General features: G+C 44.0%; 3 protein-coding genes across 4 annotated transcripts in view; 1 reads left to right on the forward strand and 2 right to left on the reverse strand.

The window, feature by feature from the left end:
* The window catches only part of rspry1 (ring finger and SPRY domain containing 1), an 18,626-nt gene extending 13,114 nt beyond the window's left edge, over positions 1–5,512 (reverse strand). For both annotated transcript variants that reach the window (XR_014553499.1, XM_083654424.1), the window contains exons 1-2: positions 4,976–5,512; positions 2,592–2,644 (exon numbers count right to left, since the gene is read on the reverse strand). Coding sequence is in view for 1 of the 2 variants with exons in the window: in XM_083654424.1 (XP_083510550.1) it covers positions 2,592–2,644; positions 4,976–5,373 (451 nt within the window). In the remaining variant the exon portion in view is untranslated. The remainder of the gene's footprint in view (positions 1–2,591; positions 2,645–4,975) is intronic.
* A 4,064-nt stretch (positions 5,513–9,576) lies between these two features.
* Positions 9,577–11,000, forward strand: anapc13 (anaphase promoting complex subunit 13). The gene is made up of 2 exons (XM_083654564.1): positions 9,577–9,894; positions 10,256–11,000. Exons 1-2 carry the CDS (start codon positions 9,796–9,798, stop codon positions 10,379–10,381), a joined length of 225 nt encoding a protein of 74 aa, XP_083510690.1. The 5' UTR covers positions 9,577–9,795; the 3' UTR covers positions 10,382–11,000.
* A 1,980-nt stretch (positions 11,001–12,980) lies between these two features.
* Positions 12,981–15,877, reverse strand: LOC310792905 (lathosterol oxidase-like; the record flags this gene model as incomplete). The annotated part of the gene is made up of 5 exons (XM_083654674.1): positions 12,981–13,253; positions 13,827–13,955; positions 14,285–14,385; positions 14,527–14,659; positions 15,668–15,877. 5 exons carry the CDS (start codon positions 15,875–15,877, stop codon positions 12,981–12,983), a joined length of 846 nt encoding a protein of 281 aa, XP_083510800.1.
* Positions 15,878–17,500: the final 1,623 nt, after the last annotated feature.

Here is a 17,500-nt window from a genome sequence, read left to right on the forward strand (position 1 = left end):
TGGGTAAACTACTCACCTTGGTTAGTTTACCCACCTCTGTATTTATCACTACACCTCTGATTACAACTGTGGGCAACTGTGCAATTCTCTATAGTCAAGCAAAGGTCATGAAAATAGCTGACTATTTAGTGATTAATACAGATCACATGAATAGGCGACTTTAACTTGCTCCTGACACCTGCTACCTCTTAGCCTTCACAAGTGCATCACATTGGATTGAAGGACTTCTCAGTACAATTTTCACACTTTGCAAAGTCATCCTTTGGGCCCGATTGGACCCTTTCGGCGGGCCGGATCTGGCCCCCGGGCCGCATGTTTGACACCCCTATACATTATATAGACCGTTAGGCAAACAGGCGCCCATGACACCACATCTGTCACAACACAATGTCAAAAACACTTCAAATCACAACCCAAACTCATGGATTATGCACAAGATTCTGCCGCTAGTGACAAGGAGATATGTTGAAACTGGGCCTGGTACAGGAATGGGCCTGGTACAGGAATGCATTGAAACAGCATTTTATCATCTAAGCTAAGTTAAGTTGTGGACCTGTGATGTCCACAACTTAACACAAATCAACTCTCAGTAACTGTCAAACTCGATGAATGTCTGCAAAACTGTTAGTTTTTGGTTATGTGTGACATCACGTGCAAAATAAATTCGCTTTTTCTGTTGTTGTTTTTGGTAGAGTTCTCCTCAACAGTTTATTAGTTGCACTGCGACTTGTACAAGAGCAAAACATTTGAATTAAGAAAAAGAAGCTCCACACCCAGTCCTTCCTGTGTGTCAGGTAAGAAAGTCCCTCTGTGGAAACACTATCACTCGCCCACATCAAAGCCACAGCACACTGACTTATGAAGAAGCTAACATCGTAGCACATGGCGCAACACACAGAAAGTGGCTGGGCTGGCTGACTGACTTCCAGTGACTTGCTGCTTGGCTGCCTTCAGGGTCCAATATCTGCTCAGCCAATAGCCAATTTGGCTGTAGTTGAGCCACACAACACCACGCCATGTGGGCACCAGACGCCGTGTGGGCACCAGACACCGTGTGGGCACCAGACACCGTGTGGGCACCAGACACCGTGTGGGCACCAGACGCCGTGTGGGCACCAGACACCGTGTGCTTGACACACAAACGCATCTACGGGAATTCAAACGCTAGCACACGACACACGCAGGCTGTGAGTGAGCATCACATCATTATGATGCACAAGAAGTCATGTCTTTATCCAAACACCAACACACAACATCTCAGCTCTTCCTTCTCTCTAGGCACCTGCAGCTTTTTGTGACATTTTACTATTTTAGTACGGTAATCAAGAGAAGAAAAAAAATCTAAACTTTCTCTTATTACTTCATAACTTCTCCAGGCCTGGAAAATAGGGAGGCACCGCTGTTATGGCCGATAACCACTATTTTACCCTAAATTCAAGCACTTTCAAGGACCCGTGGGGACCCTGAATGTCTTTCTTTATTTCAAAAAACATTTGGAAAAGCACATCAATCATAGATTTACCACATTGTTTCCTCTCAATATAAAAATGTTGGCCGATACCGATAACCAATGTTAACATTGCCGTTATCTTGCTGACTGGACGGATACCGACCGATATTAAAAAATGACTCTTAACGACTCTTTCAGCCGATACCGATATGCTTGCAGATATGATGCTCTGATGAAGGCCCATGGCCGAAACGCGTCAGTCTAGCCGGAAATAAATATGGAAACCTGAGCAAAAAAGTCTTGCATTTTACTTTTTGGAGTGCCGCTATTCTCACTCATCGAGTGATTTTTTTCCTACATGATTGCAGATATATCGTGCATCGCTAGTGGAAAATACATGTTTAAAAGCCCATGACTTTCCCAGGGTTTTCCAGGAGTGTGGGAACACTGCTAACATTGAAAACACGAGACACTCTGCTCTCACATGGCACTGATGCTTAGTGTCCTGTAAACCCGATTGAGAAAATGTTTTGTTTGCCAGGGGGACACGCATCAAGCTGCTCCAGTAAGCTGCTCAATGCCATCTTTGTTTGGGGAGCGTGCGGAGCTTTCGCGCAGGCTTTTCGGCAGTCCAAGCGCTGTTGGCGGGGCAGCTCTGAGGGGAAACCCACTGACCCCCTGTTCCTGAGATGCACACAACTGCTGTAAAATGTGATGAAATTACATCGAGAAGACAAAAGAAAAACAACACACATAAATGCAGTGTAGTTTTGCATGTAAATGGGCCTACATGACCTCAAGAAATAACAATTTAGAAAACTGCTACTGTACAGAGGAAGTATGACAAAGTTGATTTGTCTTATCTTTTGCCAGTGCACATTGAGTATTGTGTGTACCTGTGCTGTGTGTGCGTGCGTGTGTGTGTGTGTGTGTGTGCGTGTGTGTGTGTGTGTGTGTGTGTGTGTGTGTCTGTGTGTGTGTGTGTGTGTGTGTGTGTGTGTGTCTGTCTGTGTGTGTGTGTGCATGCGTGTGTGTGTGTGTGTGTGTGTGTGTGTGTGTGTGTGCGTGTGTGTGTGTGTGTGTGTGTGTGTCTGTGTGTGTGTGTGTGTGTGTGCGTGTGTGTGTTCATTTCATGTCATACCTGTCTCTGCCATCTCGTGCAAAGTGATCATGGAGTAAGGGGGCTCTTGGTCACTGAAAAACAAGGCAGAAAGTTTGCATAGAATCTGATAAGTGTCTTTATGAGTATTGTGTGTGTGTGTGTGTGTGTGTGCGTGTGTGTGTGTGTGTGTGTGTGTGTGTGTGTGTGCGCGACCGTGCGTGCTCGCCTACAGAGGTATGTGTGCCAAATGCACGCGCACACGTTGCACTCTTTAGAGCTCTTTAGTTCCAAGTTGGAGGCGCTGCTCGTCGGTAAGAGCATTCAACCAGCAAGTACTGTACATCCCCACTGTAAATGCCCATGTGACTACAACCATAAATCATCTGTATATATAAATAAATGATTCCACTGTATGCAGTGCATGCATTTGTGTTTGTAGGCGTGGCGCGCCGGTGACCGGTCAGTAATGTAATTCCATAGACAGGGTAAAGACAAGCACATAATTTTGATGGATTTGCTCCAGCTGCTGTTGCTGATGATGCTGCCGCCATTGTCGTCACGCGAGCCCATCCCTGAACTGTGTTTTCCCTTTGTCAGGCATCATCTCAATGAACCTGCTGCATACTCACATTTCCAAACAGATCAAAGCAATCAAGCACTACGATCAGGGTTTGAATTTCCTTGCTGATGCTTGGAATTTCAAGTCCGTCGCAATTAGGAATCAGATTCAGACTACGCACAGATCCTATGTGTAGGCAGGCAACTATAGACCAAATCAGCGGGGATGTTTACATTTACTTCCGGGTACCCCTGAGGTCCACACATTATAATGGCGGTGGACGGCACAAACTGACGTGTTGAAGACAAAAACAGACAAAGAAGACAAAAATGGTTCGTCCGTGTTGTGTTGTTGTTTAATATCATTCATAACAACACTTTCACTAACGTTAGTGGAGACCAGACTATCTAATTTACCTGTTGGACCAGACCAGAGTAGACTTGAAGCTAAATTAAATTAACGTGGCGTCAGTAGCTCTGTCTGTAATGTTAACAAGTCTGCAAAAAAACAGTGAGTTTGACAGACAAACAAACGTTATTAGCTAGCTAACACTACATAAAACAAACACAGAAGAAAGGCTAGATACGTCGGACAAGCATGTTTACCAACCGTTTAACCATTTACGGTAAATTGAAAGTAGTCGGCCGAAAACAGCGAGAGGGTTTGACAGCATTTATTTGACAACACGCACATTTAAACCTGCCGCCTTCCCCAAGTGGTACCCGGAAGTAAATTTGTTTACATGGTGACTTGGTCTATAGGCATGTTTCATGTAGGGCTGTCCTACTACTCAAAATACAACTTAAAATGCGATTTGAGTATATGGGATATCGCAAATGCTACAAGGTTGTTGTTTTGCCTTTGTTGTTTTGACCGTATCTCGCAGGCACAGTGAGTTGTGTATTTGTTTTATGGTTGTTTTCTTGATGCATTTATGTTGCTCAAAAACACACTTTCACGAGCTTTCCTCTACCCTCACATGAACAAAAGCTTAAAGCACACACACTGAACAGCTCAATCTTTGTCTCGCACAGAAAAAGAAGAAAAAAAAATTCCCAACCTTGGTTCACATTCTAGCGGCACTCATTGTTTGGGATCCAGGCAGTTTTCCAAAGCTTAACAACTCAACAATAACATGAGCGGAATGTTTGAGTGGTACGCCTCGGTGATTTGCCCCTTACTGTCCCCTCTGTGCCTCCGAAAAGTCAGCCAGTGCTTAGTCATCTCCGGGGCATGCCTTTTACTTTGTACCCGTCACTGCCCACAAACAACCCTGTCAAACTCACTGTGAATGTCATGTGATTGATGATGACCACAATAGAACCTAATGTTATTATGCTTCCCTTGGACATCCGACATCAACCTCTAGGTTTTTGCCTGTTTCAAATGAGCCAGAAATCGTAGGAAGCTACTGTTGCGAGGGGGGAAAAAAACAGTCAACCTTGATTCTTGTATTTGTTGTCCTGGGTCTGCCCACTGCCAATTGTAGCACTTAAAATATATTTTTTGTGAATGAAAATGCAACAAGGGCTTTTTCTGTTCAAACACTGGTATTATTAAGAGCATAATGTCGCTTCTGAGAACTGAACCAACCGACCCATCACACCCCCCTCTTCCTCCCATCCCAACATGTTATTTATATCATTCCACTTGTTACACTCACTTGTCTACGCCTTGAACAGGCTTGCATGATGTTCGAGCATTTGGGCATAATTAAAAGCATCATTTTGTCGGCCTGTTATGATATGTGTGTTTATGGTGTATTATTGTTTTATCTTGGTTTTTTTCCGGTTTTTGTCTTGTTTTGTTGTTAAGATTGTATGTTGTATAGAGACATTTAAATAGAATCATAGAAAACACTCACTTGTCTACGAGCGTCCTGATGACAGCGAGTGTGTCCAGCACCAGGCCGTCCACGTTCTGCTTCTTCCGTCTGGGCTCGTGGGGCCCGCGGCCTCGGCGCGGCGGCCTCACCGGGTCCCTGGGCCGACTGCTCCGAGCCTCTCCGGCATCGACCGTGACGCCGGTACCATGATCCACCCGCCTGGCTTGGCCTCGGGTCGCCCTTGAAGAGCCGCGGTGGTGGTGGTCCTCCAAGTCACTGTCCTCCCGGCACACGCAGCTGTTACCCATGGTTACAGCGCCGGAGACCACACTGGCAAGGGTCTCCCAGAACGGAGGAGGGGGTTTTGAGGAAAGGAAGAGCAGAACCCGTGCAAGGCTCCTGCAGGCACAGAAAGTGATCCAGGCGGCTACTATCATATCATTTGGAGCGCTTGGTTTTGGGGGGTCTTGTCCCAACGGGTCGGGTGGGGTCAGCGTAGCTCATCATACTGGTGCCAAGCAGAGATGTGGGATTGGTAGTAGTGAGTAATACTATATGGTTAGATGGACCTGGATTGTGTAATGAAAAGGCCTGTGCTACTGGTACAGGGTCCAGCTTTCTCCCTTGGTATGTACACCTGAGGAAATAAAACAAACGCAACAGAGAAAGTGAAACTCTCAAAAGCAAAGTCCAATCTGATTCCTATTCCTATGTTACATGTACATACAGTCATCTGATCATGTCCTCACAGCAGTAGAGCTAAAGCTTAGCTTAATCTACAGATCCTGTTAGATAACAGTGACATTTGGTGGAACGTAACGTTAGCTAACAACAACTGATCAAATAACTTGGAATAACATTAAGGAAACTCTCAATATTAGCCATCGTCGTTAGTTTGAAATCATCTCTCTTGGAAGATAATACATTAACGCTACATCTAATTTCTAATAGCGGCTTGTCAGTAATTAACAAACGCGAATCATTTACCAAAAAATTAAAATAAAAAAACATGAGATGGCCTATCGTATTTGACTGTTGACAGATTAACGTTAACGATAATAAGTTAGCTATTAGCAAGCTAGCCACCCACCAAGCTTTTCTATGTCCAAGTTAGCCATTTCAAACGACCAAGCCGGAGAATTCCAGTTCTAATCTTGTTATTAAGCAAATGTGAACCAACGTCCATTTGAAAACCATACTTACGTTGCCACCGCCTGAAAAACGGGGGTGTCAAATGCAGAGCCAAGCCAGCAGAATGTAGCTAACAAAACAGACAGCTACGTGTGTGTGTAGCAACGATACCCCAGTGAGCAGAAGACTTCCCTGATTCTGTATCTGTGCTGTGTAGCCAGATAGACAAGTTAGCTAGCTAACGTGAGTAGCGATCGTCTGTGCGTTGTACTCAAACCACGGAACGCGGGTTGACAACGCGATATATGGCGAATTTACATGACTCCCGTATAGCTCATAACTGCTCATCTGCTGATATATATTCTAGACTAGCACAACATTATCACTTGATAGAACGTGCGCTATATCGTCGCTAGCTGTTTGCTAGTTCCGTAGCGTTGTGACGTCATCACTCAGCCATCAGCTGTATGTCGATGCGGAGGCGAGGCTGATGAGGGAGGATGATTTCTGTTGCCTGCCTGCCATGAATAACTTTTCCTCGAATACTAATAATAATAACTGGTCTGATAGAACAAGCATTGTTCATTTGTTCATCAAGATCGACTGCCAGATCTGACTTGGATTTGGATGGTTGACGACTTGACTTATGCCTCTGAAAATGTTTTGTTCCCCACCCATCAAATATTACCCATGAAAATTATAGAGTTGTGTAGTACTGACTTAGATTTCCTAAAATATATGTGGTATTTTGGATTGGAAAATGAATGTATTCACCAATTTTTGGGGATTAGTCCCTAATATTGTCATATGGTGTGACCTGGAAGTTATTGCATATAAAATGAAAATGGGGTAGGCTATACTTTTCTTTTTCTAACTTACTTTATTATCTTGAGATCTAGCATTTCCTTGTGCAAATTCATTACATTTTTCTTACAATTTACAATTCTGACAAACCTTCTTATAAATATACCAACAATACTTGTGACTCTTGCTGATACTATTTTCCATGTGTTCCATTGAATTTTTTTATCACCAACAAAGCCTCTTTATTTCCACTATTCAGAAGGTCACACCATATGACAGTCACGTCATATGACGAACCACAACACACCATAGTTTGTCAAAGCAAAAACCTGTATTTGATGCATTTAACATTAAAACCAAAACTATATTATTATACTAAATAATAATAATAATGATGATTATTATTATTAATAATAATAATAACAATAACTGGGATTTGTATAGTGCCTTTCCAGGAACCCAAGGATGCTTTACAATAGGGAGACACACAATGACAAACAAATAACGCTGAACAGAGAGAACAGAGTAGACTAGAGGCCAAAGGCTTTGTTGAACAGGGTGTTGGATGGGGCCTTGCAGATCAGGTTCGCAGGTGGTGGGGTGTGGGGTATGGAGAGTTGACCAGTGTCTGAAGACCTCAGATTCAGGGACGGGGTGTATGGGTGGTGGAGGAGGTCAGACAGGTACTGGGGGGCAAGTGCATGGAGGGATTTGTAGGTGAGGAGCAGGATTTTGTAGGTGATGTGGGACTTGGGAGCCAGTGGAGATGGATGAGGGTGGGGGTGATGTGCTGCCAGGGCTTGGTGCGGGTAAGAACCCTGGCAGCTGAGTTCTGCACATATTGGAGCATGTCCAGGGCTTTGGCGGGTAGCCTGAACAGGACTCCGTTGCAGTAATCCAGACGGGAGGTGATAAAGGCGTCTGAATTTTACAGTTTTATTTTCAAATGATTGACAGTTACACAGGCTATACTCTGTTGATGGAGCTGGCTGTCCCATTAACCTATAAAACTGTCAGCAAAGCTGAGTGATGATATTGTCACAGGTCTTTGAGACTTGAGGCTTTATGAACTTGCTGACAGTTAATCATCAAAATGAACCTCTGATTATGCAGATACACAGAGAAGAAGATTATTCAAGATTGTCCAGAGGGAAAACACTGTAAGTTAGGCATTATATGATCTTCTTTCCAGTTGTTTTTATTACAAGTCCAATTGCATGAGGATTAAAGTAAATTATCACAGAACCAAAGACGTTCAAATGTTTCTCACTTCCAAACTAATTCATTCGATGGTGTGCTGTAAATTGGGGCAGTCATACACCCTGTTTCTGTCCAGACATGTGTTCAAGGAGTTGTCGCGGTACATGCCACACTTGCCCAGGTCTCTAGTGAATCTTTGTGACAGAGGGTGGAAAGCACATGGTGAACTTTCAGCCGTGGGAGACAGAAGACCGTAGTCGTTGGAGGTGGTCCTGTACAGGAGACTCTGGGGTTTCGCCCATAACACTCTGCGTTCATCTGTAGCTGCTGGCATCATCAAGCAGGAGAACACTGGGTTTCCAGGGTTGACACATGTTTTCGCTTCATTTGGTCCCTGCTGCTCTTGAGAGGCTGACATCATTGCAGTACCTATGGAGAGATATCTTAATTCAGAAACCTCAACTTGGGTCCAATATTACAAAAAGACAGAAATATGTTTTAAAACTTGCCTACAGACTGATTGACTGAAGCAAAGGGTCCATCCTGCTTTGTTTACCCATCTTTCTATGTAGGCATAGCCTATGTTTAATTTACAAACATTTATTTGATGTCATATGGAGGGATAATTTCCTCCTATTCGGTCAGGAAAAAAATAACCCATGATGAACATATTTTGAATGAATGACTAGCCTACATGACAAATACATTTTACATTTTATAAAATCTGTATATTCCAAAAGTTTAATAAACAATGCGCACTATAAGAGATAATCATCTAGAGTTGTAATAACTGACAAGTAGCCTAAAGTAAACAAAAGAAAAAAGAACAATAACCTGGTCCTATCAGGTGCACTCAGCTATTGATGCTACTTTCCACGTACCTACATAAAAATCAGTAATTTTGATCTGTTGGTGATTTTTGGAACACATCAACATCTCAGAGACGACCCTTTTACGTTTAGCCTATATCCCACTGCCTATAAATAGACCTCATTTCAACTAGACTCACCTTTCCGTTGACTGAAGTAGGCTATCTGAATGAATATTGTCCAGAAATCGCCGGAATAAATTATCAATCACTTGGATACATCCTAGCTGCCTGTGATCATTCTGCTGTGTTTGCTCGACTGAAGAGGTCGCAAGTGTTTTGTTTCCAGGAAGTGGTGTCTGGTTGCCATAGTAACCATATGAAGTCCAATGGGATTCCTATTTGCTAAAGATCCCGAAAGCAATTTAAAATGTTGCCACCATGTGAATCACTCAGCAATTTAGAATTTTGGCTCCATGTGAATCACTTAATGTTCAGCTTGCACTAGGGTGGATGAAATGCCAAATGGAGGGATTGGAGTCGGAGCGGCAAGTCCGCCATCCCGCAGTACTTGAAGGCAGCATTTGAACTTGTTTTCATCATTGAATGCGCCAGGCCAGTTGCCTACGCACAATTACCGCGACTCTTGCATCTGCACTTTCTCACTTGAATGTTTCTGTGCAGAAACAGACTCTATTTTTGTAGTTTCTGCTGTTTTCGTATCACTCTGTAAGCTAAATATTATACAACAACAGATAGCACACGACGTGCGTTGACTGCGTTACCCTCTGCAATAGCCTAGTAGTATAGCCTCTGCCTAGGACAGTAGGACTGATCTAACAGCTAGTTAGCTTGAGGCTAACAACATTACTTCGCTACAGGAACAGCGTTAGCTTGTTATTTCCGTGAAAACAGGATGGACAGTGAATTTCAGCGGGATGGGAGAGTGCTGGATCTCACTGATGACGCCTGGAGGGAAGACCGTCTGCCTTACGAAGATGTCACCATTCCTCTGGTAAATGTTGGATGCCATTTAGTTAGCGTTAGCCAGACAGAGCTGACAAAGTGCACAGTCGGTGGGAGTGCAAGAAACTACGAGGTGGTTCAGGGTCATTATCTACTGTCGATGGGTGGTTCACAAAGCCTAATTCAGCTCTCACTTAACACCACATTTTGTCCTCACGAGATCTCACTTGCGTCCTGATAATTGACAGCATTCATGTTTATTTTTAATGGAGCTTCATTTTTGATCTCTCAAATGTTTCCTTTTTGGTCCTCATCCCATCCCTGTTCTTAAACAGGACGAATTGAGGTGGATGATGTGAGTGACCCCAGCTCTGTCTCATGTGGTCTTGTCCTCCCTGTCCTCTTCTCAGAGCGAGCTGCCCGAAGCTGAGCAGGACAATGGAGGATCAACCGAGTCTGTGAAAGAGCAAGAGATGAAGTGGACAGACCTGGCCCTGCAGAGCCTGCACGAAAACACCCCAAACACTGGAACCTAAAAGCCTGACTTTACCTCAACCACAGTGAAGTGGCACCTGTGAACACCCCCCCCCCTTCCCCATTTAAACAAGTTTTAACCTAACTGGACTGTTGGTTTCTGATGTCTCTTGACAGGAAGAAGTCCTATCCAAATGTCCTGGTACTGGCTGCTGTATGTTCTATGTTCTATGGGTGGTTAGACAACTAGCACTGACAGCACCAATCCCAGTCCAGGGGAGGCTATGCTAAGGTCAGGTCTTCAAGCTTCCAGTCTAGATTTTGTTTTCTCGAACACTTAGGGTGCTTTCACAGTGGCGCCCCGGTACCGTTCCCGAGCACACTTGTCCCCAAATTGACCCCAGTTTCGGAACATTTGACGAGTGTGAACGTTCCGTTCTGCGCCCGGGCGCGCAACAGGGAACCGTGACAGGATCCACTTGAAAAGGTGGTCTGGGGACCGCTTTGGCGTGCCCGGGCACGGAACACTTGCGAGTGTGAAAGCCAACCATTCCGAACCTCATAGACAACACACAGAGCAAGGATACACTGCAGGCATAGAAGTTGATGACGCAAGTGCACTCTGTTCCGTTTCCGAGCACGGAAGAAATGTTGCCATGAGTTGGAGCAAAAGCATTTTATAAGCAATAAATACAAGCTTGAATGTTGCATTTATTGAGTGTTTGTTCCAACAACAATGCCTTCAAAAAGCAAAATAAGGTTTTCACATTCCTAGATGTTAAATTATGGTCAATTTGTAAACTATCAGGTTGGGGAGAAAAGGTGGTTACTTAGGAAGATGAGATATGTGAAGTTACTAATACCAGGTTTTACTTGTTCAGACAAGACCAGGCAAGCCTAGTTTAGCTGACCTGTGAATGCAGCCTGTGGGGGGATATTTGAGCAATTCTCTCTCCATAAACAGTGCTGGAGCTTCTTTTCGTGTAGGTTCCAGAAGATTTTTCTTCCTTATCAAAAGCTATTGAGGAGTCGTATTTTCAGGCTCAGTGTCCTGTGCCCTAAAACAGCTGCTGTGGCATGCCAACATGGGGAGTCCGTCAGTTAAGGACAGTATTTTTGACCTGCTTGCTCAACGGTCCAGCAACAATCCTCTTAAGCAGCCGACTGTGTCTCTAACCTGCTCAGTCTGCTCTCCATCATTAGTTTCCCCTAGCCTACTAGCTATTGAAGTGCAGGATAGCAGCAACAGTGCCTCATATTGGACTACTTTCTGCTAAACAAAATGCACACTATAAAATTAGGATCATAAATCAACTTTTGGTGGGGATTTACATTATTTGGAATGGATGGATAGAACCCTGGATTTTAATGGGACTGGCAGTATAATCAGAGTAAAGTCCTTCAAAAATTTAAATGTTCTCCCACAAAGAAAGTGTATTGTAATCTTGATTAGAATAATGCCTTTCATCTTAAGTAGTGAAGGAATAGTATCTGATATGTTACCTCTGTCAACAAGTACTGCATTTGGAGCAGCAGTACTTTGGAAAGTCTTGGCTAGGACCTCAACACCAGTGTTGGAGGTAACTCATTACAAAAGTAACATATTACATGTAATACGGTATATTACTTTTAGCAGTAACTCAGTAATATAACTTATTACCAATAGGATTTCAGTAATATACCAGTTACTTGGACAAGTTACACAATTAGTATATATTTAAATAAAGATACAATAATTTCCTAATCAAATTGTTTTTATGCAAATAACCACTATAGATGACAATAACAAAGGAAAAGGATAACATTTAGAATTTTGGACTGTTGGCCCGTTTGAAATTATTTTTCGGCATGGTTCCGTCGTGGTGATTAATTCTGCTACTGCTGTTATTTTGGTGAAAGTAATGCAAAAGTAGTGTAATAAGTAACAAGTTACTCTACACAGACAGTACTATTATAAAGTAACTTATTACTTTCAAATGAAAGTAACTAGTAATATGTAGTATATTACATTTTGAAAGTAACTTGCCCAAAACTGCTCAACACACAAAGGTTAAAATGGAACAAAGTGGTTTTCAACGCTACAGTATCAACCTAAAAAGCCGAAGACTGTCTATTAAATACATGTTGCATGTTGGATAGGTGGGTCAGAGGCCTACAAGTGGGTAGACTGTTAGATAAGCGTGCACAGTAGCCTGGAACATCACTTTTGGGAGGTAGACAAATACATTTGAGAGTGACCCAGAAAAAGGAAAAAAAAAGAAAAATGAAGGAAAAAACAGACAGAAGTGGTACAACCAACAAACACTTTTACCAATGCACTGTTCACACCATACTTATGAAAAAACATGTTTAGCTTATGCACATCAAGGATTGGTATGTGCTGTACTGTAGACAAATTCATCACCTTGTGTGTAACATGGCCAATAATGTGATAGTACGTCACAGACATCTTTCAGCAATACTTATGTAGTTCTACTGAAAACACTGACATGGACATAAAGACAACAAAATATTTTAAAACACCCACGTAACCAAATGTCTGATGCAACTGTCCCTCACGTCCTCACTTCCCCAGAATCCTATCCCTCATGTCATGAGGCAGGGCGAGCACTTCCCCAGAAACATTTTCCTCTGAAGTTTCAACCAGAAACCAAAATTCCATCATTTGTCCGTCCCTGCAGCCTCTGCTGTGAGTTTGCGGATGTGGTCGTGTGGCCCCTTCCCCAGCAGGGCCGAGGGGTGTCGGTACGAACCCCCCAGACGGTCCCAGAGGGTGAAGTATTGACCGTAGTTGTAGTAAAAGAAGAGGTGGTGGTCCACGTGGTGCGCAGCGCCGTTGATCACCTCGATCAGAGGACCGGGGAGGCGGTAGTCCCCGTCATGGATGGAAATGGTCCAGATGTTGACGAAGATGAAGAGGGTGAGGTAGACCACCTGGAGAATATCATTAGACAGTTTATATCATGTTGATAGCACGCTCATACTTTTTTTAAATCATTGTTTTGGGCATCTGAAAAAACAACATTGTTTTATGGGACTTTAGTGGAACAGCCTCATTTTCAGGTTGATGATTCTTGAAGTTGCACAATGGTTTTACAAAGTATTTTGCAAACCCGAGTGTCTTGAAACTGAACCCACAGAGGAACTTCATTCGTAATCATTCGATTCAAGTGAAAAATGTGGAAACATTAAAATCATGACGACTGGACTGGAGTAGCCATTCTGACATTTTAGAATTTGCGGTCTTTGGAACTGTTTTGCAAGACCATGAAATTCATGAAAGTTCCTCAACCCACAGAGGAACTCCCTTATATGTTCTCATAAGAAGTAAAAACATGAAAATGGAATGAGGAGGTTTTCACCCCACAACACAGTTATACTGAAACTGAAACCCATTGTAGTCATCATTTGCCAGATTGTTACTCCTCAAACATGATGGTTGTAATGTCAAAGTGTTAAGTAAAGGTGTTAAGTGTTAAGTAAAGGTGTTAAGTAAAAGGCCACCACCTTGTGGAGTGGGAAGAGGAAAGGGTAGACGTGGTAGGGCAGACTCTGCAGGAAGCCGTCGACTGGGTGGAATGCATGGCTGGCGAATGGCGTCGGGATCTTGAATATATGGTGCTGCTTATGTAAGTGCTGAGGGGAAGAAACATGAACGAACCAGCACTCAGGTAAGCAAGCGTAAATCAATTGGTAGGTAATGGGATCCAGGTGGGAAATAGTTCTGCTGAGTTCTGAAATTCAAACATTCAAAGTGACCTCTAATAAAATAGGTGTAGTGGAAAAACCCACAGCAATGAAATATGAATTTGTCATGCAGGCCTGCTGACACCATAACTGACCACTGACCACTAACTGCAATGAGTCCGTCAGACTCAAGCTGAGCCAGAGTGGACCACACTACTGTCCTCGGCAAAACATGTTTCGGCTTTTGAGTCAGCCATGAAATGCACTTAAAAGGTCACCTTGTAAACGCTCTTATGATGCAAGGAGCGGTGTATCCAGTAGATGCACGTGTCAGTAAAGAGCAGGAAACCAGCAATGCTCAGCAGCACCCCGGGCCAGCCTACAACACAAACGGCTAGCGTGGGTCTCATCATGGTACAACCTGTTGCAACATGTGATTTGAGAACTTGATTCTATAGGCTGGATTCAAAGTGAATGAGCGTAGCCCGGGTTTCGGGCGGTTGCCACTGTTCTCTCTCACCCGAGGCAGATTGGCTGACGTCGTCGTACAGTTTGCTGTATCCCCTGATCTCAGCGAAGAATAAGGCCACTGTGGGGAAACTCATCCAGAAGAGTGAGACTGTTCCTAGGCTGATCTCTCTTCGTACCTGGTTCTGTCGTTACATTGGAGACACAAAGATAGGACTTGTAAAGCTGCTCTGGAGTCGTTACTACATGCAGAGTCTGTGTTGCTGTTAAGACCCTCTGACGCCATTTACACCTGGCTCTAACATGCGTTTTCTGTGATCAGATTGCAATCAGATCGTGCTTGACCACTTGAAAGTATAGGTGTAAACGCCCGCCAAGACACATTGAGGACGGATTGCGATCCGATCAGCCAAACCACCTCCGGAGGTGGTCAATGACGCATTTGTGACCACATTGAACACAAGTGTAAATGCAATGCGTCCTCTTAATCCACATACAACAGCAGTCACCACTGGTTTTCTGCTGCTCGACGCTTTGGAACTTGCCTGATGCGATCACAATCAGATCTCAATGTGGACACCGGAGACACATTTTAATACCAGGTGTAAATGTAATCAGGTTAATGTGGTCAAGCACTATCCAATTGCAAACTGATCACAGAAAACGCATGTTATAGTGCCAGGTGTAAAATGGCCTCTGATACAGTAGCAGTCTAGTATAGGATCTTGATCCACAAGTAATCTTGGAGTTACCTATCGTGATTTCACAAATGTTCTTACTTTAATGACTATGGAAGAGAAACATGGACACAATGTACATTTTTATTGGAGTTCAGACATTCTGAGAATAAAATCAGAATTCTGCTGAGCAATGAACAAGTCCGACTTCCGAGTCCGAATGCATGAATGCTCGACTCCAAAGTCTGAGTCATCAGTGTTCAAGTCCAAGTCCAGTCACGAGTCCTGAAAGTGAGTCCAGGGCTTCAGTACTACAACACTGCCTCAGGATAGAAGTACTGCTAGAAAACCAGAGCTTCTCTTTCCAAATAAATAGGATCAAGATAGTCATTCCACATCAGCAGTCTTGCTGAAGCAAATTAAATCAAGCTTCCACTGACGTCTACTGACCTTTTTACTGGTCTCCACAAACTACGCAAAAAGCAGGCCTGATCCATGGCCATTTAAACAGCCTACCTTAATGAACTGTGGGTGTTTCATGAGCTTCTGGTCGAAGACGCAGTAGAAGCTCAGAGCAGCGAAGCCTAGGTAGACCAGTTGTGCTCCCAGGTTGGTCACCAGCAGCAGGCTGAGGAGCTGCCGCAGAGCCCCGTCCTCAGGCCAGCAGGCTGGGTACACGTAGGGGGTGAGGAGGTAGGAGTCGGCCACGCTCAGCACGTGATCCATGGCTGAGTCTGTGAAGCACGACAGAGTGAAAAGCCCTTCAATTAACAATCTCCCCCTTGTGTTTGGGAGAGGGCGGGACAAACAAAACACTCTATATGATAAAGTAGAAAGTCAGTTAACTTGAAGTATTGTCCCCTTGGGGAACATTCACTGCACTGAAAAGCTGCAGCCTTTGGATGGCACGATGGATCAGTGGTTAGCACTGTTGCCTCACAGCAAGAAGGACCCGGGTTCGAAACCCGGTCTGTCCCAGGTCGTTTCTGTGTGGAGTTGGCATGTTCTTCTCCCCATGTTCATGTGGGTTTCCTCCGGGTGCTCCGGTTTCCTCCCACCATCACAGACATGTATGTTTGGGTAAATACTCCTGTCAGTAAAATGATGGTCGACCCCACCCATCCAGCAGGACATAAACTCTTCAGGGTCCTCCCCCAGGGCAGGAGACTGACAGGAAGAACCTCTACCCAACTGCCATCCGGCGCTTCAATGAGATCCAAAAGCCCCCACAAATCAGGACTTTGTCACTCCCTCGCTTGCCCCGCCGAGCAAAACTGGCTCTGCAACGACTGGGGGTCCTCCTATGGACATTATCCCACGTACATGTAAATCTTACATGGACATTTTCCTAGAGAACATGCAAACTCCAGACAGGAAGGACCTGGAACAGACCGGGGTTCAAACCCGGGACCTTCTTGCTGGGAGCCGACACTGCTACCATGCCATAGTAATAGCCTAGTATTCTATTGTCCAAAACTGCAAAATCATAAAGGTGCAGAGGACATGTGGACATGATCTCTCATTGTCATTATCTTTCTATCTACCTGAGAAGATACTTTCAGAATATATATATATATATATATATATATATATATATACACACATGCATGCACACACGCATGCACGCACACATGCATGCACACGCACACGCACACACACGCACACACGCACACGCACACGCACACGCACACGCACACACACACACACACACACACACACACACACACACACACACACAGGTTCATTTCTAGAAAATTATCAGTTTGAAAATGAACTGACCTGCTTTGGGACCAGAGCCGGGCGACTGACACCCTGAGAGAGCCTTCCCAGATCAAGTGTTCCCAGTAGCTCCTTTCAGCTACAAATAGCTTGACCACCAGGATATGATGGTGCGACAAGATTATTCATTAGGAAAAACCATCTAGTTTTCAAGTCAATGTGATTTGCGGAGGAAAATATATCGGCCAATTTAGGACAAATTGTTCAATACAAAGAGCCCCCAATTCCATTTAAAATGTAGTGAGTTTTAATAGTCATTTAACTTTTCACACATTCAGAGATTTTTCTTCCCACAAATGCGCATAACATTTAAGTATAAAAAAATAATAATCCTAGAGTGACCCTGTAGGTTTTTAGAATGAAACCCTTCCTTTGCTTTTCAGGGAGACACAGCAATATGATCCCAGGCCTGGATGGGTACATGCACAACAAGAAGTGACATGCCCAGTAGGCTAAGTGACTTTTAAGTTCTATCCAGCTGCTATAGACTTCCTCAAGAGACTTCGAATGAAATCATTCCCCCCAGTTCCCCTCCCCCAAAAACAGGCACCCCGACCGACCAGAGGAGAC

This window comes from Poromitra crassiceps (assembly GCF_964638095.1).
Source record: "Poromitra crassiceps genome assembly, chromosome: 18".
NCBI lineage: Eukaryota > Metazoa > Chordata > Actinopteri > Beryciformes > Melamphaidae > Poromitra > Poromitra crassiceps.